At 38.7% G+C, this 24,224-nt stretch overlaps 1 protein-coding gene across 9 annotated transcripts; it reads left to right on the forward strand.

The window, feature by feature from the left end:
- The first annotated feature begins 330 nt into the window (after positions 1-330).
- Positions 331-24,153, forward strand: MFF (mitochondrial fission factor). 9 transcript variants are annotated; one of them, XM_062638914.1, is made up of 10 exons: positions 331-525; positions 4,879-5,096; positions 5,963-6,135; positions 6,937-7,025; positions 11,018-11,092; positions 14,367-14,525; positions 16,809-16,826; positions 20,067-20,129; positions 22,881-22,965; positions 23,304-24,153. In XM_062638914.1, the coding sequence occupies exons 2-10, from the start codon at positions 4,880-4,882 to the stop codon at positions 23,433-23,435; spliced, it is 1,011 nt and encodes a 336-aa protein (XP_062494898.1). In that variant the 5' UTR covers positions 331-525; position 4,879; the 3' UTR covers positions 23,436-24,153. The 9 variants fall into 9 exon arrangements, with proteins under 9 accessions (XP_062494898.1, XP_062494899.1, XP_062494900.1 ...); XM_062638915.1 differs by lacking the exon at positions 16,809-16,826 and having other exon boundaries at positions 333-525; XM_062638916.1 differs by lacking the exons at positions 16,809-16,826; positions 20,067-20,129 and having other exon boundaries at positions 333-525.
- The last annotated feature ends 71 nt before the right edge of the window (positions 24,154-24,224 follow it).

Consider the following 24,224-nt stretch of genomic DNA (forward strand, 5'->3'; position numbering starts at 1 on the left):
TCCCCCTGGGCACCACTAGTTACAGCCATGCTCAACCGAGGAACTACAAAGGCACACGGCCCCCCCGCTCCAGGGCTGCGCTGCGCACGCGTCGCGCAGACAGGGAGATGGCGACAAGCAGCTGCGGGGACGGGTTTGCTGAGCAGTCTCTCCGTGCAGAGGCCTGTGCGGCGAAACGCATGACACCACCGGCCAGACACAGGCCTCCCTCCGCCGCTGTGCCCTTGCGCTGCCGCCCAGGGACGCGCCCCAGAGCGCCTGCGCGGCTCCCGCCTTCCCTCACTAAAAATGGATGCCCTCCGGCTCCCGCGCACGCGAGGCGGCAGAGAGAGTGGCTTCCGCCCTCTGCCGGTCACATGACGCGAGGTCTCGGGCCCGGCAGTGCTTACGGGAGCCCGATGGGGACAAGCAGGCCGGGGTTTGCGTCTTACCTGAGCGGTGGGGGGAAGGCGTGTCGTACCGCTTAACGACCACCCCTCCTCATCCGCCCGCGAGTCCGGAGCGCAGCACGAACGGCCCGGCAGGGTAGGGCAGGGCTGGGTTCGCCAGCCGACTTCCTGCCGCTCTGGGTGAGTACGGGCTGCCGGGGCCTGGCGGCAGCGTCTCCAGGTCGTCCCGGGGGGGCCTTGGCCTGGCCGCGGAGCTGCGGCGGGCTAGCCTGCTCTTTCCCTGATCTCTCAGAACGATCTGCCCTCCTTAGCCCGTGTCATCCCCCTGCGACCGTGTCCCATCTCAGCCGTGCCCCTGGGACGCAGGTCCCGTCCTGCTCGTGTCCCAGTCCGGCTCTTCGCCGCTGCCAACCTACCCCCCTAATCCCTTCACCCGATTCCGGGGCACTCTTCATCTCCCCGAACGCTTCCTCCTGTCGCCCCGTTGGTGGCCGCCCCATCCCTCTCGGTGCACGGTCCCGCACGCCCACTGTTCCCGGCTTTCCCAGTCTTGTGCTCCCAGCTTGTTACTGGAAACGTTTAGATAACCGGGCCAGCCAGTCTGGGCTGAATGCTTTTACTGGTGCTGCAACCCAGTGAATATGTGATTTTTTTTTTCAGATGAATGGTTGTCAGACTTGGACATGGCTTTCCTCCTAACATTTCCGGTATTTTTAATGTTGAGAGAAAAATAAAAGATGTTTTGTGTTAAAACCTCCAACTGTAGTAAAACAAACTTGAAGGAATGCAGCCTTTGATGTTCTTGGGATTCTGCTGCCTTGTTCCTGTGGAATAGATACATGTTTTGTTTCTCGCCATCCTTGTGCTAAGGAGAGGGGGTGATGAGTTTCCAAGTTTCAGCACATGCAACTGAACTGTGCAGAACTTTTGGCATTTAGCCTATACCCAGCTCTCCCTTCCCTCCAATTGTTCTGTTTATTTCACAGCCTCCAATCATATGCTTCTGTGGTACATGTTCTGACTATTTTAGGGTCCTTTGGGTGCTATAGTGTGTGTCCTCCTCTTCCGTTTTACTTGTCAAAGGATATCTTAGACACTTGCCACAGGAGCACTTTGTAGCTTACGTGTGCCTGAACAGACTAGCTGTTAAGTATCCGCATCAGGAACAAGCAGCATGGTAGCTGGAGAAGTTACAATTAGGTGTAGGTTGTAAAGCCTGTCCTGTCTCAGTGCTGTCACAGCTGTCCTGTTACCAGTACTTGGTTTCACATATCTCTGATGAACTTGGTCATCCACAGCATGCATAACATTCCCAGTTGCAGCACAGATACGGCTGATGTCTGATTATTGCCAGAATGCTGATGAACTCCTTCAGGCTCTTATGCATTGCTTCATCCCTGTCTCTTCTGCTGATGTTCTTTTTTAGCAGAGGGAGGTACCCTTCTGTCTTTCTGAACACATATAATTCATCCTATGTAACTTCTCTTGCTCCCTCTTCCCTTATCCTAGCCTCTGATGGTGATTTGCACTTCAGCTGCTCTCTGTCCTTTATCCTGTGATTGTAATAGTATTTTTATTGTCTCATCATTCTTAGACTTCTTTTCTATCTTCATGCTTCTTTAGAGCTACTTAGTTCTGTAAATATCAATTTTAAAACCCTCCTTCTCCCCAATTTATTATTCATGAATTCTATCAAATGCCTTTGTGTAACAGGAACATTACAGAAAATGTAAGTTTGATTTCTGTTATCTTTAAATAGCTTGGGGTTTTCTTTGCAAGCTCTATTTAAATATTTTAAGTTTTCTGTTGCTGAAATCTCACTGTTTCCCGTTTTGCTGTTCCTTTGTAAAAGGGGTAAAAATTGAAATCACTTTGAAAGCAAATACAATTCTGCAATACAAATATGCAAAGTAGATGAGAAGTAGGCAAGAGTAGGAAAACATGGAGGTATTGTATCTATAGGTCCTTGGCAAGTACAGCTAAACCCACACAGTGCTATTTAGTTTATAAATAGTTTGTAAAGCAACCATTCTAATGCTGTCCTCTTTTTGTGCGTGTTTTACCTTGGAGCTGGAAAGCAGTTGTCGCTTACGTACAAAGCAGTGTCAGGCTTTAGGAAAACTGGTGTAAACACTGCTGCAGTGTAGTGGTACTTGATGATGAAAATTAGACCCATACAGGTATTTCCAAATGAGAAAGTGAACAAGCGGTGGTGAAACACCTTTTGTCAACTCTTGTGAGCAATAACTGTGCTTTAAGCTGCTGCCCGTAGATATTCTGAGTACTCTAAGTTCTTAAAATGCAGTCTCTTTATTGACATTATGATTTTTACTCCTGTGGAACTGGGAATGATTTACTGATCATAGACTATGTTTTGAAATGAAAAGCACCTTTTGGAATGTGGAAATGTCAGAAGACTGTGTACTTTGTTCATGTCACTGGCTGCTCTAGCCAGTGTCTTGCAAGAGTTTGCAGTACTAAAAGGTAGAAACAGAAATCCCTCAAAGTAAAATGTTAAGAAATTTGAAGTGACAGAGCTGCTTAAGCACCTCTTAAACTCCTGTAAAGTTTTAACTGAATGCGTCTTTCCAGTTTCTTTTACTAGATACATACAAACAGTAAAAGTTAATACAGGTGGATTAAATCTGCATCACTTCAGGTATTTCCTTTCTAAATATTTATTTATTTATTTATTTTAAAGTTTACATAGAACAGTGACTTTCTTGCCTTCTGCCTGACCCCTAGTTCACCTACTGTATTACAGTGAGACTTTGAGGTGAATGAGTTTCTTTCACTTGATCTCTAGTGGTAGAATGTCCTGAAAATAACACTGAGGATCGCAGGATGGATTGGCAAATGGATCACATCTTGAATATACTAAATGTGTGCATTTAATACAGTGTTACACAATCCAGATCCTTCTGTGTGCTTCTTTCTGTTGTCTGAAGGTTGTTATTAGTTTGAGGTTTTACTGATAAACATGGGAAGTATTGCTTCTGTATGAGGAACAGCTTTGGTATGTCTCATCTGCCAGATAATGGTCTGCACTGAGGCATTTTGTTTGTTAAGTTCTGCATGCTCAGCGTATAAAAGCACACACGCAGCAGCAGACGTGGCCTTGTTGCCAAAACCAGTAAAATAATGTAGTTGCAATTATCATGGCAAAGCCTGCCTTTTTGCCAAGACAGATTACTTCATTTAGGGAACTACTGCAAGCACTAGAAGATTTTTTTGCTAAACTATATTCACATATTATGTGTATAAATGTATGAATAGAAGTATGTATTTCTCTCAATCCTAACCCTAAAAATAACTGTTGTCTCAGTTTGAGCTGTTGACAAGGCCCCTCAGCCATTGCCTAGATGAGAAGATTCTTGCAACCCTGTATTCCTTGCAGCTCATAGTTTCTGCTGGGAGCCCTTTTCTAGCCCTGCTCCAACTGCAGCTCCAGGATGTCCCTCTCTGAATGGAGGCCATAACCATAATCTCAGTCTGAGCCATCAGCTAGGTCACTGCCCAGGTGAACTACTTCTTCCAGCTACCTGAGTTCCCTTTCCAGCCCATGGCTTCCATCAGCAGCCTCTTTCCAGCCCACCTCCAAGTGCAGCTCCAGGATTTTTCTCTCTACCTTAAACCTCAGAAAACCCAGTTATGTTCGTCTTTGATACAGCTCCCAGCAATTACCATATTAGGGTTTCTCACAGCCCAGTTTCTAGGAAATTCCCCTGCTGTTTCATATGAAATGCCCTTATTTTTCTAGGAAAATGTATACATAAAGTATTGGCAAACCCTTCTGATTTTAAATAAAGTCTTGTTCTTTCTCTGTGCATCTTATATCTGCTCTGCAAACGTTATCAATTTTCAGAAAAAAATCAGAAGTGAGAAGTTTACAGGGTTGCCTATGATTGGGAATGGGTTATGAATATGCTAGGTTTACAAGCTGATATGACAGGCTGTTGACAAGGAGCTTTATCCTCGTAAGGTGGAGTGAGATCTGGGTGACTCGCATCTAGCAGAAAGCTGCCGCCCAACCCTAACCTTTTGTTTTGTTCCCCTATTTTAACATGCAGTTTTGTAAGACTTCATTTTCTCAAATCTCTGTACACTGAATCTGTGTAAATACTGATCCTACCAATTATTTCTGGTTTGTTGGTTTGTGTTTCTTTTTCTGCCAGCCAGTGCAGGAGTTGTACATTCTGTGCAGAATTTCTGTGGGTTGTTTTGTCACAACTCAATTTGAAGACCCTCAGTACAGCTTTGAGCATTGCCTACAGCATCACTTTGTTCTTCTGTCATTGCCCTCACCTCTCAACTCCTTCTGACCACACTTCCAATGAAATTTGTCGTATAACTTGTTTCTCAAAATAAGCCTGTTTATGTAGGATCACCTACCACTTGCCCTGTAATGGGAATGAATGAAGAGCTTCCTTTGCATACTTTCTGCTGGTTTCCTGTATTGCTATTACAGCTTTTGCTTTTCTTTTGTCAGAATGAGTGGGGCTGCATTCCCATCTCCAGCTGCTGAGATGGCGGAAATTAATCGCCTTCAGTATGAAATGGAATATACCGAAGGAATCAGTCAGCGCATGAGGGTCCCAGAAAAACTCAAAGTAGCTCCTCAAAATGCTGACCTTGAGAAGAGCGACGAGGAAGGATTTCCAAATGCCAGTGTAACTATGCAGGTTCCAGAGCGGATTGTAGTGGCAGGTATGTCTCCATCTCGATAAAAGAACAATAGGTGAGAATTTAAATTAGTTTCCTAAATTTCTGCATGGACAAAAATATTTATAGATACATTTTTTAAATAAAAACCTTGTGGTTTTCAAACTTTTATTGCTCATCAACTTTGACTTGGGAAGTTTCTTAAACTTTGAAAATGTTACATGGATAGTTTTGGTATAGCTTGTGGTGGAGACATTTAGCAAAATATGGACAGGAAGTTTAATTGCTGACTTTTTATCTTACTGCAGAAAAAAATGTTTATTTATTTACACCTGATGTTTTTTAATTTACTAAAAGCTAAAGTAACTATGAGAAGTTCTGGGGATGTACCTGTTAAACATACAAAATGTGTTTGATTATAATGAGAATGTTAATTATTTTAAGGATCTGTCTATTATTTGGTGGAATCTATTAATACTTCTTTAGGATTTATGGTCATGGGATTTACAGTGACAGATCTGGGATTGCTTATAATTTGCAAAGTGTGTGACGTGTGTATATTTTACACATTGAAAGAGTGACATATTCACATCCCCAGTCACCTTGTTTCTAACCAAATATGCTATTAACAGGAGTATGTCTTGAGATCAAAAGTGCCCTCACTTGCGGTAACAATTGATGTTGCTCTGGATTATTCAGAATCACTGTTCTCAGAGAAACTGCTCAGATAAGTGCTAATTAATATGGTCTTTATGAGACCTTAACAGTAGTTTTTAACAGACAAGCCCTGTTAAAGGTATGCTTAATTATATAGCATAGTCAGGGGAAGTAACTGATGTGATACCTTTTTGAACATTAGCCCTCATGCCTCAGAACAGCTTGCTTTCTGTTGACAACTAATGTTCTTGCAGGTAATAGCGAAGACATTCCATTTTCCAGACCACCAGACCTTGACCTTCTTCAGTCTACTCCATTCAAACCACTGGCATTGAAAACTCCTCCCCGTGTTATTTCGCTTAGTGATCGACCACTAGATTTTTTGGACCTAGAAAAACCTCTACAGCAGACACCTCAGAATGAAGAGGCGAGTACTTATTTTGCTTTTTAAATTACTTGAGAAGCATTCTACTAAAGAAAGTGAAATAACTGGTGATTTTTTTACTGTGGTGCAGATCTACTTTCTGCTAACATAAGTTAGGAAAATGTAAAATATATTTTTATTAGCATTGTAGTAGTTCTAATTATGACTCTGAAGTTCCATATTTAACTGGCAGATGCTAGGGATTGCCATGCTCAGTAAGCTTACAGAGTACTTCCAGAGTCCTTACAAGTTCATAATTAGAACTACTTAAAATACTTTTACAAAAAAAAAATCCTTTTGATTAAAGAGAAAGCTGCAGATTTTTTTCTATTTGCAGGTTATCAGAAAACAAGATTCTTTTAACATGTATAGTTAACCTCTGGATTCATGACCAGATGACAACACATAGAGTTAGTGAGTTTTAAAAAAAACTGAAAAATGACTTCAAAGAATGGTATGACATTAGCATCTAGGTGGATGATGGTAACTGACATGTTTAAAACTGAAAAATATTTAGGAAGCTACATATTCTGTAGACTCGTACAGTAGAACTAGATTTCTCTCTGGTGATAGGAAGTAGATCACATGGATAGAAAACAGAATTGCAACAAGTTTGTATCTTGGTTTTACATGTTACCAGCATCAGATCCTGTCACCAATTGTCTTCCTCTTAATCACCGTGAAATACGAAAACATGCCTTTGTATCTGCAGGCAGATCTAACTTGCAAATCTCCAATGCAAGTTATTAAGTGCCTCCTGGAATTCCCTGTCTTTTATCTTCTCCTTTCTCTCTTTTTACACAGATCCGTGCAGTGGGAAGACTGAAGAGAGAACGTTCCATGAGCGAAAATGCCACTCGACAGAACGGCCAGCTGGCCCGAAATGATTCCATGTGAGTAGAGCAGCAGGGTGCAGGGGCACAACTACAGCCTTATTGCATATTTTTGTTGTTCCTTATCTCCTTGTTATTTGGGTTTTTTTCCAACTAATATTTTGTATGTTGTGGCAAGTACATAATTTTAAAGATCAGAAGGCCAGCATTTTTCTTAATTTTTATGCTTTTTGTTTAGGGAGATGACTCGTTTATGAAATATTTTCTTGCAGTGTTTGTGGGCTCACAGCTGGTTTCACCAGTTACTATGAATTGTTACTTCAGATTCTGAACTGGTGTAATTCTCTGTCCCATCCCCCAGATATTCAGGAATTTGAGTTCTTTGTGCATCAACATGTTCCTGGTTCTCTCCTTGTTCATATTGTAACAGTTTTCCTTCATAGAAGAAGGAATATATATATGTATTCATAAATATTTGAAACCAAATAAAAACTACTTATTCTCTGTACTTAATATATTAGAATCTGTAAGTATATAGCTTAATTTTTTGAGACCAAAATGTCAAGTAGCATTTAGAATTGGAAACTTCATCTATTGTTACCATCTGGGGTAGCAATTCTTATGGTGCTTTGTGAAGTAATGAATATCTGTACTTTTTTTATTAGATATGATGATCCTTGATTATTCACCATTTATTCTGAGAGATAGCATCTTTCCATCTGGCAATAACTGTTTTTGCAATGTAATGCTTAGGAATCTTTTATATATGAATTTTAATATTATCATCATCATGGCTTGACTTTGCGAACAAAGATTTGGGATTTATTTTTTTTTAATATAGCTACCATAAATAATACTTTCCCTTGTTGGAAGTATCTTAAATCTAAGATCTAAAACATGGGATTCATCTGTCCCAATGTAAACTGTATAACACTATTGTTAAATCACCATAAACTTCATTTTCAACAACTAGAGGGAAGTAAGTGCATGGCCTACTTAGGGTCTACCTATTTTTAGTCTAAAATAGAGTTATGCCCCAGAAATGTGTTTTCTGTTTACAGCAGAAGCGCGAGGAGGTATCATATGTACTTCATATTTGTCTAGTTGTTAGTCTAAAACTGGTACATGCACTCTGATGCATGTTCCAGACATGTTATTATTCTCCTTCTCTTCCTCCACATCTTCATGGGAATATTGTTGCATATCTTCTTTCTTAATCAGACTTCTGTTTCATAAAAGCTTACAGATTGCACATGTCTAGGTACTCAAGTCTGCTGAGTCATATCTATTTGCTGACCTGGCAAAACTAGATTCATATCCTTAAGCTCCTGATCAACTCTGTCTCCAAATGTTCTATCAGCCAACTAAGTGCCCAAGTTCTCTATGGTATCCTGTGGTCATCCAGTTACGGCCTGTTGGACCGGACATACTAGAATTTCACTGTAGGAATGGCCTTAACTTGCCTGTCTGATAGTTTGCACATGGTGCCTGCTGGAATAGCCTTCATGTGTGATGGAAGTTCCTTGTGAAAAAGGTTACCCCTTGCCATGTTACCAGCTCTGCTTTGCCACTCTTTCATGTATTGCATTTAAAGGAAAAACAGATGGTATATGAATTCTTGGATTTTTTGAAATTCCATTATCCTTGCTTCCCAGGTTAGCTTAGTATTCTGAAAGTCATGGGCTGTGTCTGCTCAGTCAGACATCTGAGAAACTGTCAAGATCAGCTCTGACTGGATGCATCCAGTTGCTGTCAGATTTTTCACATATGTTTGGACTTCTTGAATCTGAAAATCCTAATTCTGTAAAACTCACCTGTGTGCTTTGCTGTTGCTCAGTAGCTATATTTAGAGTTACTGTTTTTAAATGGTCTGAATATTATTTGCTGTCCCAGTTTATGAGCCTACTAGCAGTCCTTCAGAGGCTTAGCAATACAATATGCACCCAGAATCCTTTAAATTTAAAAAGGATGGGATCTGTGACTCAGTTTATCATTTACAAAAGCCAGGGAATTATGACAGATCTGGAGATTAGTTTACTTCTCTTGGTGTCCATGCTAGCGCATGCATAGTCTGTCAAATAATGTCAAACTTCTGATGCCAAGCAGTTTCCATTATCAGTGTCTTTTAGGAAAATTATATAAGTTTTAGATTGATCCAGGTTCTTTTCTCTTTGTTTATATGAAAAATAACAGCTAGTTAATATTGAGCCTTCTGTATCTGCACTCTCTTCTGCCCATGTGGAAGAAGCTAACAATCTTCAATGCAGCATCCACGCTTGCTGACCTGCAGATAATGTATTTTAGCAGAACTTCATTTATCTCTTGGCCTCCCAAGTACTTGTTTTCTTATGACAGAAGATATGCTGTGCCTAATTTGTAGACCATCTGCTTTGAAATCGTTGAGGTTCCTAGAAATTGCTGCTTTTTCTGTCATCGTTGCTGCTTCTAACCTTCTGAACCAATATGATCCAAAAAAAGAAATCACTTTGAACATGCTGTGGAACCGTCAATGATGCCAAGTCTGGCATTTCTTCCTCACCCAGGTTTTGTCAGTCTCCAAGTGGAGAATGTGACTATGTACCTGGCTAACTCTCAGGAGAATATTCCGTGAATTCAGATTACAAAACTCACAGTGTTCATGGTGGAGTTTATATGGCTCACACAAATTCGGCCTTTTGTGCTTGATGAAAAAGATATCTCTTGGCTCTTGTTTCCTCACAATTTGGGCCACAGGACATATGCTGTATACGGAAAAAAACAAAAAAAAAAACACCCACCCCCCAAAAAAAAAACCCCACCTAATTCTGTGAGTTTCATGTAAATAAAACCAGAAGTAGTGATTCTGCAAACAAAATTAGTAAGGAGGCATTCTGCTTTCACTGTGGTAGCTGCTGAGAGAAGCTGCCCATGCAGATGTGTTATTGTATGGCTCAAAATAGGTATTACAAGAAAGCCTACCTGCTTGATGTAAGTTATGCTACCTTAGATAGTAATAGGTATCACCTAATTCATGGACTACTATCTCTAATAAGAGATTCACAGTAAATGTGGTGCATGTCTTCTAAGTTTAGCTTTCTTGTTGACAGATTAGACAGATTTAAGTAGGTAAATTCTACTACAGATGTATTCTTTACACCACAGGAAATGTAATTGTACACCTGTTACTTAGATCACCTTGCAATTTCTCTGTCATCTAGAAGTACTATTTTTTTCCAGTGGTACAAAAACACAAGAAACCATCTGCTTGTAAAGTTACTTCCAGTTGTTGGCTAAAAGAAATAATCTTTGTTCTAATTATTGTCATGATACGTAGCTGCTTCATCAAAACTGGCTTGACTTATAAGTTCATATAATGTCTTTGACAAAGATCAGTTCCTTCTTCCTGTGCTTGTTGGTGCCTGGTTCACATCTTCAGATAGGAAAGAGAGTCCATATTTTACTTGAAATATTTAATTCCTATGAAAAAAAAACAAACACCAAACCCTTTTGGTTTATTGGTGTGTTTTTTTTTTTTTAATGCTTGTATCTCACCTCGATTCAACTTCCTTGATAGACATGATAGTCTACTTGGATGCCATGATGAGGACTCCATTGAAAAGGTACATGAGGCATTGCCTTTTAAAAACTTTACTTTCTAAACGGGACTATAATACTCCAGTTTTAATCAAGGACACTGTTGTCCTCCTTGGAAAGAATGTTCAGACCTACTGTGCACATTCCAGTGCATGATCTACAAAGTGACAGGATGAAATGTTCTGGAATTATTTGTCATGTTGAAGTGAAAAAGTTGGCTGCTGTCTATCACAGTGTTCTTTATATGGTACAAACAGTTTCTCTTCTATTGTCTTTCTCTCCTTGTCATTCAGTTGCATGCAGAGACAGATCTGGGAATTTTTTGGAAGTTGAGTTTCACCAAAGACAGTAATTCTCAAATGCTTTTAAAAACCCTGAGACTAACAAGTAGGCACCTTCTTTACAGTAACTATCTAGCTCTCTAAATTACAATCCCTTTATAAGGATGCTTACTTAAGAGATTACAATTATTATTCAAGGTGGCACAGATCAGATACTGTCTCAAGAAATAAAATGCCACGGTTCCAGTCACCTCTTTCGACTAAGGATTGCACGTAAGCCTAAATGTTACTTAGTATATGAAAATCAAGAATGTGTTTAATTATGTTGCTCTGCGCAATACTAATCTTCTGACTAAGTATCTGTAGCTTAGAATATAAAATTTGAAACGCCTTTGCTACACTGTATCTAATTTTGCTACAGGGTTTCTCAAACTTGGCCAAATAGTTTTCCTGTGTAAAGAGCATAGGGAAAAATACCTGACAGCAAGTGAATGGGGCAGCTTTAACTAAGAACTGATTTTAAAGCTATTTTGAAATTTCATTTTTCTTTACGTTTTCTTGATTCTTTGGCTGTTTTTGAACAGCTGGAGAATCAACGTTTTTTGGTGGCCATTGTCAGCCAGTGGTGAAAGCAAGGATTCCACTTGCACACTGGAAATCGATAAACTACCAAGAGTGCATGGAAAAGGGGATGGCATTGAACTTTTTTTTTCTGCTCTGGCCTTTCCCTCAGGAAAACACATCTCTAGAGCATTCAGCTTCACAGTTTGAGAAATTCTGTTCTTCATGCAAGCTGAGGGGGAAAAGGTGATGGTGTGCCTCTCTGTAACAAGAGTACAGTGTGTGTGGTTGAATTTAAAGTAACCTTAATTAGTTTAATCTGTTTTCCTCTCATTTAGTACTTCCAGAACTGTAAGTCTGAGAAATACCTAAATTAAACCCTCTTTACATCACACATGCTTTAAGAAGGTTTAGGGGAGATTACTAAACTAAAAACTATAAAGTAGAATGTTACTGTGCTCTTCCATAGTAATTTCTGCAATTCCATGTTTGTTTAGGTTCCAGACTCTGGAGTCGACTAGTGTTTGTAACCAGGGAGTGCTAAAATAAGTGTCTGGAGCTGTATATAAGAATTCTTTTTCAGAACCTGGAATATACCTAGGAGTACAACCATTTAGCTAGAAACAGAAGAGAGAAGTGGGATAGCCACAAGGTCTTAGGATAAGCAGTCATACTAAATGTTACAGGATTTTCCTTGTACTAGTATTCTTTTCCTCTATATTCCTTAATCCTGACATTTGAGACCTTCATAGAATTATTCCTTCTTTCAAACAGAAAGGAAGAGAGAGGTCTTTCTCAAACTATGCACATTTAGAAGGATTTAAAAATTACCAATTCTCTTTATGGAGAAGATAAGAGTAATTTCATGTAGCTGTACAGTTTAGCTCATATCCAGGAGCAAATAGCTTTAAATCTTTTAAATAATTAAATCATTTAACAAACTAAATATTCTTGTAAGTAAGAATTAAATAATATCTTAAAATGAAGTAAACTCTTGAAACTGCCTTTTCTTACAAGCTACCTATCAACAATAAGCATAAAGTAATGCAGGGACTAGACCATGAGGTTAGGAATTATCCAGTTCTGAAGCCTGCCTTGAATTTTCCCTGTAATACACAGTTTCTATTTAATCAGCACATAGAATCATTTAGGGTGGAAAGGACCTGTAAGACCATTGAATCCAACATGTAACTTTAACTTTCTTCTAGAGAATTTTGTGCAATTTTAGTTAAATAGTTGGGGGGGGGGGGTCAGTAGCTAGAGAAAACTTTGTATGCTAATAACATTACTGTGGTATTTACAGCAATGCCATTCTGGACAACAGGAATTCCACAACATCTTCTAATTTGCAGTATGTCTAAATACTGTTTGTTAACCTTTTTTTTTTTCTTAAGCTGTCTTTCCACCTATTCTGTAGATCTCTGAAATGATGAATAGGAAAAATTACTTTTAATGTGAAATATGCTGTGAGTTCAAGCCTGCAACTCTACCATCATTTGCCTCAAGCCAGCAAATCCACAAAGGAGTAGAAATTTTACAAACTCACTTTAATGGCAATATTTCCATACTTGCCCCTGCTTCTTAGTATTTTTCTAGTGAATACTGGCATTTCTAATGCATTTCAAAAGTATAATGTGGGGATGAGACCATTGCCATTGATTGCAAACTAGAAGTCATCATAGATACAGAAGAAAGATGGATTCTACAAATCCTGGAGAGTGATAAAAATTGTAAAGAAGACACAGATGTGGATTGATGTCTCCTTCTTTTTACTTTCTGTTGTCCAAATGTACTCTACAGGAGCATGAAAAGATATTTGCAGCTTAGGTAATAAGTCAAGCACCAGCCACTGCTGTCTTTGCATGTGTCCTGAAGCATGGGATCGCTGAACTCTCCTGTGGGTGACATAACATGCTTTGAATCTGCCTTTTTTCAATTGATTTTTCTTTCTTACTCTATTTTATGATCTTGGTGCCAGCCAGTTGCATAGCAGCTCTCTTCAGAGTAAGAGTATCTATAGAGTCATGACCCATCCAGAGATTATCCAAATATTAAACCAGCTTTCAAGCACTGGGCCACTAATGCTTTGCTTAATTTCTTTAAAACTCCAAAAGCGGGAAGATATTGCCATTCTAAATCCAAAAACTGCTAAAGCAAATCACAAGTAGCAAGGAAATGTGTTGAATTATGAATGCTTATTCTTGGAATAAAATATATTAGAAATTTCTCTTGATGTATGAGGGAAAGTGTGGGTAAAGTCAGGTTGAATGTAAAGAAGCATGAGCAAATCAAAAGCAGTTTATCAGAACTAATTTCTGTCTGACAGAGATGAGGTTTGCATAATCCAAGTGGTCATGTTTGAATTTCAGTCCTGTGTATTTTAACTCTTACTTTTGCATCCTAGTCAAAAAGCCAGATCATTTCATTTGTTGTCTTGGGCATACGAATTCTGTGCTTGCTTTGGAATTTCTTGCAGTTGCCTTTAAACTGTGTTCAATGCACATCAAAGTGCAAAACAAAATACGGTCTTGATCTTTAGTCGCCTCTTGAAGAAAAATTTTGTTGAAGAGGCTGTGTGAGATTCTCCTCATTTGAAAAAGGCTTGTGTTTTGAAAAGAGATGTGTAAGGTTTATTTTTTTAAATGGCAGTGCTTTTAAAACACTTTCCTCTCTGATATCAGTGAGGACTTGAATACTGACTTCAACAGGTACAGATGTAGTTGATCAAGGACTTTCTAAAACTAACTTATATAACAAAGCAAAACTGTGTCCTTGGACTATTATTTGCGTTTGAAGAATATATATGAATGTAGCTCATGATCCCAGTGCTACTAGAATTTGGGACTGTTGCCTTATTGTGGTGGGAGAAGGGTAAACCAAAAGCAAGCAATAAGCATTTTGGAATGGGGTGTATCTGAAAAGCTTTTATTAATTTAAAATCTGACTACAGTATTTCTCTCTCCATTTACTATGCTTGTACAAACAGTGTGACACCATCACTGCAACAGGCTCGTATCTGTCCTCCCAATATGTTACCTGAAGATGGAACTAATCTTTACTCTGCTCGTGGCATTTTGTCGTTTATCCAGTCTTCCACTCGTAGGGCTTACCAGCAGGTGTTGGATGTGCTGGATGAAAACCGCAGGTGATTGGTTGTCACTGATTCTGCCAGCTTTTGCTGCTTTTTGTTTTTTCTTTTCTCCTTTTTAGTGGAGTTTGGTTTTTGTTGACAAAATAATGAGATGAAATTATTTGGGTTTGCTTTCCTTTGCTTCCACTATCCATAAGCAACTTAATTGTCCAAAATTCACATTTCAAAATGCTTCTGTTTCAGTCAAATATAGCATTGTTTTGGTTTTCTTCCAAATAAAAATCAAAAGAGGAAGTGTTAGTCTGTGACTGCAAATAGTTTTGTTGTTCCCAGATTGTCAGCTGTTTTCTGCAATTTATACTTGACCCTAACCCTGCAAATTAGTTAGCCTTGTCTTCTGCTTTTCTGTTGGTGAGCAATGGTGCAAATCAGTAAGATTGGGTTGATGTTGTCATAAAGCATTAAAACTAATATGCAGAAACAGGGTAGAATATTATGCAAGGCATTGTAGACCCTGCTCTTGATAATGTGTCAAGGCTTTAGGCTGTTTCAGTTTGTATTTGGAATAGTTATATCTGGTTGATGTACAACTGATGGTGACCTCTTTGCTGGGTGCTGAGAGCACGAAAGGCAATGTATACTAAGAAGCTGTTTGCTCTTCTGATTAATGCTGCCTCTGGTTTTATGGGTAAGTTAACATGAGGTAATGAGCCAAAACAAGACTCAAGACAATAATTGTGCAATATTTCTATTCTCTTCAGGGGAGTTTTGCCCACTTGGACTGTTTTGCCACTTTGAAGTGTTACAAGAATGGTATGTTTAACAATACAGAAACATCTATAAAGACTAACAGTGGCAAAATTCATTTACAAAAACCAATTTTCATTTCAATACTGTGCTAGCACAGAGGGTCAGGTAAAAATGGCACACAGTCTCTAGCGTAGGGCTAGCTGAGACCTCTATAGCTTGCCAAGACATTGAATTAGAGGAGGTAATTGGAAAGAACAGTGTGAGGAGCAGCTCATTCCTCCTGCAGCCCATCAGTGTGGCCTGTGCTAGGAAGCTCTTTTGAAATTTGCCTTCTGCCTCTGGTTGCTAATATCCCAGCAGCACTCCTCATAGCTAGTAGTGTGAAGTTAAGTGATCTTCTAGTTGTTTTGCTAATAAAATGTGACTATCAAGCCAATCTTATTGTGAATGTCTGTGTGTTTGCAATTGCTTTCCAAACAAGCACCTCCTGTAGCTCACCATGTTTGCTGACCTGACGGTATATAAATGCCTGCATTAACATTTTGTATAGAACTCCACTGTTATTGGCCTTTATGTTCTTAAACTGGGACTTAAAAAACTTTGATGCTTGTCAGCAGTTGAACAGCAGTAATACCTTTTCTCTTTGTGAGTATTAAAAAGATAGAATTACAAGTTTGCTTTGTTTTACAAAATTAGAAGTACCAGAAAAGGAGGCATCCAACTGTCCGTGAATAATAGCACTTACGGATACTGTGCCAGGAGTTCTTGTTAACATAGAGACTGAAATTCTAACCCTTCCCCTAGTCTGCAGCTCAAACCAATAGGTTTTATTCCTGGCTTCCATTAGGCATGATCTTCCCCATGTTTTCTTGGATTCTGGAAAACATACACGTATACATGGAAAGCATACACTTTCAACTTACTTCAATTATCAGAAAATTTCTAGGGTTCTGAATCATTCAAAACCAGCATTACTCTTCCTGGTTTGGGTTAATTTTTGATATGTTCTTACTAACCTTCCTAGAAGAACCAGGAAACCTGTTTCTAGTCACCTGTGAACAAATAGGTGCCAAAATAATGAAGTTTTCAATAAGGTGAAAGTGTATTCTCTGTGATTGGGTGTTTAGATACCCACTGCTATTGTACAGCTGGCTTAGGAATGTGAAATTTGGATGATCCACTTGCATGGTTGCAAAATAGTATTCATTTTAAATTGCTCCAAACCTGCACTCTGTTCTTTTGCTCTGTGTAATGTGCTTTCTATCTCAAAAACTTATCTATTTAAACATTTTATGCTTAATACTAGAAGAGATCTTTTGAAATGAACAAGATCTATGTTATTCGCTGGAAATATTTTTAACCTGTTTCATGGCTTGCTTTTTTTTTGTTTGTTTGGTTTTGTTTTGTTTTTTTACAAAATTATTTTCTAATCTACTAAAACTGCTAATGGTAGGTGCTGATTGTATGGCTGCAGATAATGAATTATGCCTAGCTTAGCTGGCACTGCTTGTATAGTAGGCTGTTTAAATGGGCAACAATTTAATGATCACTGTTTACACTGTCTGTTTACTCTTGCATTTCCTTCAGCTTGGACAAGGGCAATAGGTCAGTTTTGTTTTCCAGTTCTAACCATTTTTCTGTTTCAGTTTCTGTTGAATGACTGGAAGGCCCTATGGCCAGTGTCAGTCTCTTAAAGACTGATCTTTCATGCTCCAGGCAACAAAACCAAAACAAAGGAAAAAAAGAAAAATCCCAAACAAAACCACGAATGAAACCCAAACAAACAAAAAGCAAACACACAAAAAAATGCATTTAAGGGGTTTTTAGTGATGTCTTAAATGCAGGAGGAAAGGCAATTTCCTATCTGAATAGAGCTGTGTTGAAATCTATACTGTATTCTTCATCTTTTGGATCAATAGCTTTTCTATTTTTCTATTGGCTTTCTTCAGGATAGCTGTTTCTAAAAAGACTGTCCTTAGATGTCAGACTTCAAGCACATAATCATATCCTGAGGTGTTATGAGATCACTCTTTATCCTGAGCAAGTTAATGATATTTTTCATGGTAGAAGTAAAATAGGATGTGAGTTAACACCATCGAAGAGGGCTACATGTGACTTGGGAGTGTGGTAATACAGTTCAAAACTAAAATGAAATGGTCTGCAAATCTGTAGGAGCCTGGGAAAAGCAGTAGCCCTTTGCTATGTTGAAGTAAAGGCATAAAGCACCAAGCGAGGAGAGCAGTTTCATCCAGTCTTCGATTCTTCAGTCCACCAATCTTTTCTGTACTTCAGAAGCTGAGCATTTTACCCAGTTAATGTCCAGAGCATCTCTGTAAAGCCCTAGTGCCCATTCTTACAGCCTTTCTGAGATTTTCAGAGGGGTTTTAAATTACAGCAATAGGTGGACATAGCTGCTACCTCTGCTGAACAAAGAGAATATGGTGGTCTAAGTCCCCTGTCCTGCACAGAAATTATGGAAGTTGGAAGCAGGTACCTAGATTGTACACACCTTGTTATTTTCCTCTCAGACCATGTGTTTATGATTGCATCATTAGTGTGGTATTTCCACTGCATGCTCCACTCTAAGCAGTGGAAGACAGACCAGATTTATTTGGTTATTGCCTTATTGCCTTTTTTCCCCCACTGTGATCAAGTTATATTACTGTGCATTCCATTCACGTTACAGGCTGCTGATGTATTTGCAGTGAAATAGTGAAGTGTTGAGTATACATGGCCTTGGACTTATGGCTTCTTCTGATCATGTCTTAATGTTTAGAATGGAATTGAAAGAAGTAGCCAGAAAGTTCTGTTTTAATATACTCTTATTCCCTTTTTAACAAGAAGGCCATGTATTTAATATCTTGACTGTATTATACTTGTGCATTCTGTATTTACCAAAAAACTTGCTGCTGATCTCAGTTATGAGGCCACTGTGATCTACAGAATGTTTTTTTTTTATTGTTGATATATAAAACCAAGCAAGTAAAAAATGTGGGAGAGGCAGGAGAATATTCTGGTGATCTGTTTGGGTCCCCCTGTAAAGAAATAAAATGGTAACTGCAAAGAAAAGGAAGAAATCAGGGCAGCTTCTTAACAGGCTGGCTGTGTTGGGAAGTGGGATTGAAGATTTGTATTTAAAATTTCTGATTTGCACAGATTCCAGAGTGTGCTCTAGTTTTGTTTCTTGTTATAGCCTTCAGCTACTTTCAGGCCTGTGGCTCTCCTGGGGATGGGTAGTGTGAATAAGTATTGATTAGTTCTGCAACAGTTGTAAAACTTTGCCACAAAATACCACAGAAGCCAAGAGTTAAGAGAGCATTTGAGGCTTATTTTTCTAATTACACAAATACTGTCCTATGTCAGATGGTGTGGGAAGTGCCTGCTGGATACTGACAAGCTGGCATTCATGTATCCACCAATTACAGGTGACTTCTGTTTGCAGAGAAATTCTGCTACCTTTTCTATAGCTGCTGTTTGCTGAATTTCTTACTCTTTTCTCAGAGTATTTAGTTTTAGCATGCATCAGACACGGCTTGAGGCTAGCTGAATTATTTCTCTGATTAAAGAATAGGAGTACCTTTTCAATACCTTTCTACAAGACCTCATGCATTTAGGTAAAGATATTCTTCTATTGTACATATTGGGAATGGGGGTTTCCGTTTGGTAAAACACATCATACTGGTTTATCTTACGTACAAGATGGAAAAACATTGTGGCGTGCATTTTTTGGTGCTGATTAGAGTAGGTCCCAGTCCCAGTAAGTATTGTCTCAGATAGCAGAGTTTACTAAGGCTCCTAGATTCCAGTCCTTGTAAATGAAACTAGGGGTTGTGATATTTTTGCATGGTTCTTTGCCTGTTTTCAGGCCAGGCCATGGTGTTCTCCCAGCCACCTCAGCACCAAGCCTCTTCCTTCTACATGTACCTGCTGTATCTTCACCTACCTAGATTCTTTTTATTTCATAGCCTGGAGTATACATGGGTTAAATGCATAGTACAAATACCTCTTATTGGCTTTGGGAAAATGAAGGAAACTGAAAAAAAGATTCCAGGCTCTTGAATGGTTTGTTACACAGCATAGATGTGGCACACTAATGCCTCTTACCAGGGGCACTGAAAACCACATAGTACTGGCTTTGTCCAGTACCTTCATCCATAGAAGGTACTGCTGGTATTCTGTAAACACGGTAACTTCTTATTGGAAAGTGAATGTATATTACATAGTTTCAGCAACATAAAATGCTCTACCTTTTCTTCCTATCTGCCTAGAAAGAAAAGGAAAATAAATTGAAAGAGCAACATTTGCAAGGATATTCATACAGTCTACTTGAAGCATTTAATCACCTCTTCCTGGACACTAGCTCACGTTTTCTGAATTACATCTAGCATAGGTGAATAAAGAAACGACAAATCTCCCATTTCCCTAGAGGAAAGAGAGGATGATTAAAAAGTTTTTTATGTGTAGATACAAGGCTATTTTTTTTTATTGTTGTTGCATGGGGTTTTGATCTGGAGGTGAGGTTTAACCTGAAGTTTCCCAGGGTTATTTTATAAGGCTGATAACCTCCTCCCAAACCTCTGTTCCAACAGTTTGTCTTCCATGAATGAAGCAGTATCATCAAAAACTTTGCCTGCATGTTTTAGCTAAACATTCAGTGTTGATTAAATTTCAGGGAAATAAGAGTGTAATATACAACAAAATAAATAGATATATTGTGTTTAAACATCATACGATCTAGAGTGGAAGAATTTTGATGTTCCTTTGTTCTATGTGGTTTACCTCTTATCTCTCTTTGTCATTTCCTGTTTCTGTCCTGTGCTTTCTATCTACAAAAACCTGCTGTAGGCCAGTGTTACGTGGTGGGTCAGCTGCTACCACTTCCTCTAACCCTCATCATGACAACACCAGGTAAAGAGTATTTTTTGTTAGTCATGGTCCACTGATTTAGATTCTAAAATTCAAACTTCTGCTTCCCTTGTGTCTAGTGTCCTTATTTTAAAACACTGCTTATTTCTGTCTGCCCCCTCAACTTTAGATTCTTCAGGCCTTTATTCCTTACTCACCCAAAGTCACCTGCAAAGACCTCACTTGCCTATTAGATACAGTGAGCTGCAGAATTCTGACTCAGTGTGTCAGGGGAGGCTCTTAAATTACATCAGCAGTACACTGCCAGTATTTGCTATTTAGCAGTGAATTTCATATTGTTATTGCTAGAAAAATTGGTCTTGATGAATGAATTGGTCACCTTATTTTTTCCAGGTGTTCTCAGATGATATGCCTGTGATTGTTAGTTGGAGCTGGATGCCTTTTCATTGCCATTGTCTTGGTGGATTGACACTGTTTCAGTGAAACTGGATGCAAGATTGACACATAGTTCAGGATGAAGGGAAAAAAAAAAAAAAGAGTCCCACATCTATTGTTCCCATTTGTCACTGCTTCTGTGTCTTCATTGAAATGGAGATTGCTTTTGTGCTTAAGTAGACACTAGATTCAAGCAGGCGATTCTTCTCTAACTCAGGAATTAAGTTTTTGTAACAGTCCAAGAGATTATCTCGAGGGATTTCTTGCTGATAACCCTCCCAATGTAATACCTGGAATGGTTTGGAAGCTGCTAGAGCAGTAGTGATATATAGTGACTTTATATTAAATTTATATGACCTGGGAAGGAGGTGTGCCCATCTCACTGGAATGATGAACCTCTCTGTTTTTCCCAAGAGATGGTGAGGGACAACTGCAGCCTGGATATGGTGGAATTTTCTAATTTTTTTTACCATCTACTACAAATTAGAAAATGGCTGCAAAAAGACCCTCCTCAGACATCTCTTTGGCTTTCAGAGGAGCTGTAGTAGTAAGGAAAACCTCTATTTGTGTGTGTGTGTGTGTGTGTGCGCGCGCACGCAAAGCTGCAGGCTTTCTTTAACAGTAGGAATGTTCATAATAATTAACTTTAGTTTACTTTAAAATAACTTTGCTGAGTTAGCAATGTGAGCTCCACAACACTGAGGAAATGAAAAACCAAACCTCAGCAGTTTTGTTCTTTTTAATATTGCCCAAACTGAAAGAACTACAAGTAGTATAAGTAGCATAAATGAAGTGAATGTTTGAAGTCTTCTTAGAATGAAATTAATAATAGTCTTAATGAGGAAATATTTTTCTAACAAAAGGAGTTGCCAGAACTCTTTTTTCCTTTTTGTCCCATAGTGTGTTTTTTAAAACAGCCATGACTCTATAGACAGAGAATTAGTTATTTGACTTGTCCTTTACTTAAAAGCTGTCTCTAGCCTGATCCCACCTGGAGAAGTTTTCCCTCTCACTGTATACCCTTCAAAGTAAAAAAACACAGATCAAATCTCTTCACAGAGAGGGTAATCAGGCATTGGAACAGGCTTCCTAGGGCAGTGGTGGAGTCGCCATCCCTGGAAGTGGTAAAAAACTGTGTAGATGAGGCCCTTAATGACATGGTGTAGTGGTGGCCTTGGCAGTCCTGGGGTAACGGTTGGACTTGATCATCTCTTTAAGATGACCTTTTGTCTTTTCCAACCTAACTGATTCTATGATTCTAAAATTAACTTCCTATCTTTTATACAGTGTTGCTCAAGGTTCTTGTTGTCTAACTCCAGACAAATGCAGCTCTCATTTAGAAACAGCAATTGCTATTTAGAAACAATATATTAATGAACAGTGATATTAATGAACAAAGTTAATGATACAGGGAAACTTGACAGTTTGTCAGAAATCTTGCCTGAGCTGAGGGTGTTCCATAGAAGTTTGCTGAAAGTGATGAAAGAACATGCAGTGTAACAGTAGTATCTGCCCATAAGTGCTTTCTGCAAGCTTCAGGAATTCTACTTGTATTCATATTAGTTGAAGTTGACCAATAACTGTCATTAAATGCTAAAGATTCTTTTAGGTGTATTTTGTTGAGAATTTGGTAGCTGTGACATTATTTTATTCAGTTTAGGTGATCAAATACATACTTTATGCAGACCTTCTGCCACTCCCCAACCAATAATAAATGTGCTGTACTTAGTTAACTAACCCTGGGGTTAGAGTAATGCTTTCTCTGAATTGCTACATTAAGAAAACTGAGAGGTGCTCTAGGAACAAACTATGCAAAGTGGAGCAAGCAGTGGCTTGGCACTAGACTCTTTATTTGCAAAGTTCTGTGCCTAAAATACTGAGATTAATGTGACTGAGATCATTAACCTCACTAGGTGTCCACTTGGGATATTTAAGTAGGTACCGAGCATAAGACACCCAGTTCTCTCCAAGTCTTCATTTGGTTATTTCTAATCTGTTGCCAGGCTTCTTGCAATGTTGGCATTTTAGCTCAGACAATTTTTAGGCTTCATTAATCAGTTAAATGACTAGAAAGAGTCTTTTGAGAGACCACGTGACAGAAGAAGTCTGTCTGCATGGAGAACCTTCAAAAATATCTAAACATGGGGAGCGATATACCTAGATTCAGTCAAGAACTTGATTCATGTGTGTTTGTGCTTTATTCGGTTAGGATCCTATTGAAATAGACAATTCTGTAAAAGCTGGAAAAAAAGTTTTATCATTCTTCTGTCTGTCATCACCAAAAAATGCATCTACTACAATGCTGATAAAATCTGGTACTTTCTAATCTTTGTGTCTACTATCTCCCTTATTTAATAGATCTGGTCTTTCCAGCTTTGATACTATGCTTGAGGGAACACCAGATGACATGACAGTTGTAGATGCTGCTTCCTTAAGACGACAGGTATGTAAAGCACTAGTTGATAATAAAACGGGGAAACATGTTTTCTGTGTGGCTGCAAAGGTATCCATAATGGATACAATGAGGAATCCTCTCTGTAGCCCTGCTGGACTGCCCTCACATATCCTATATTGTTCTGGGAATCTTGAGAGCGCAGCTGTGTTTCTGTTCCTACTTATTAGGGACAGCAATATCTGATCACTGATTGAAGGCAGAAAGTCAAATTATCAAGTGTTTAAAAATCCTTCTGTCTGAGATACTAATTTTACATGACTATTCAGAAGCTTCTAGAAAGTCTGACAACTTTTAATGAACTATTAAAAACCTTTATTTATTTTTAGATAATCAAACTTAATCGCCGCCTACAACTTCTGGAAGAAGAAAACAAAGAGCGTGCTAAGAGGGAAATGATCATGTATTCAATAACTGTAGCTTTCTGTCTACTCAACAGCTGGCTTTTGTTTCGGCGCTAGAGACAGCTCGGAAAGATTTAGTTGTTGAAAATACAGAAAATTCACAAAATTCTTTGTTTCTGTTTCTGAACTGTATGTTGTTTTATAATTCATACACTAGAAACTTCCACCACAGATAAAGGCTATAGACTTGCAGTGTTAAAGGAACACCTTGTTGTTCAGTTATAATGTATTTAACAGATTTGCATTGCAAATACTTGCAGTATCCCTCTTTGCATGCTTCTGTGTAAATATGGATCATCTGATACAAAGCTTGCTTCATGCAGTGTAAGGACAGTGATTTACAGGAATAATCACTGGATTTTTTTTTTTTTTTGTGGTGGGAACAGAACAAATGGAATGGATTTGGAAAAAAAATATAAAAACAAAGGAGTAAAAAGTGTAGGCTTTATTGTTCTGTTGTTAGATGCAATTAAACATGATTGCACTAGTTTTCCTTTAGTCTGAGTAGTTTGAGGTGTGCCATATTCCAAGGGGTGTGTCGTTTCATGAGTGTGTTACTTGTTTAAGCACATGTTCAGGTCAGGTAATAAGAGGAATTTTTTGCTAACATGCAGATTGTCCAGAGGTGTGTAATATGTATTTTTTTTAGTGTTAACTTTGCAGATGTTTTTCTATAAAATACATTTTTAAGCAGGTCAGTGTGTGAGCGATCAAGATTATGGAGTACAAGATACTGATGTAGTATATTTAATAAAATTATCAAACCCCATCAAAACCATTGTTTGATATAATTTTAAGAAAAATTTGAGGGTTCGTCTAAACTATGAGTCTTTGACGTAAGTAGTA

This window comes from Pezoporus occidentalis, unplaced genomic scaffold, assembly GCF_034315485.1.
Source record: "Pezoporus occidentalis ecotype Australia unplaced genomic scaffold, CSIRO_AGI_Poc_V1 ctg59, whole genome shotgun sequence".
NCBI lineage: Eukaryota > Metazoa > Chordata > Aves > Psittaciformes > Psittacidae > Pezoporus > Pezoporus occidentalis.

Bases quoted from the DNA above. Each gene is read 5' to 3' on its own strand.
- MFF (XM_062638914.1), top strand. From the start codon at position 4,880: ATGAGTGGGGCTGCATTCCCATCTCCAGCTGCTGAGATGGCGGAAATT. The intron at 7,026-11,017 runs GTGAGTAGAGCA...TTATTATTCAAG, and splicing joins CTGGCCCGAAATGATTCCAT to GTGGCACAGATCAGATACTG. The intron at 11,093-14,366 runs GTAAGCCTAAAT...TTGTACAAACAG, and splicing joins CTTTCGACTAAGGATTGCAC to TGTGACACCATCACTGCAAC.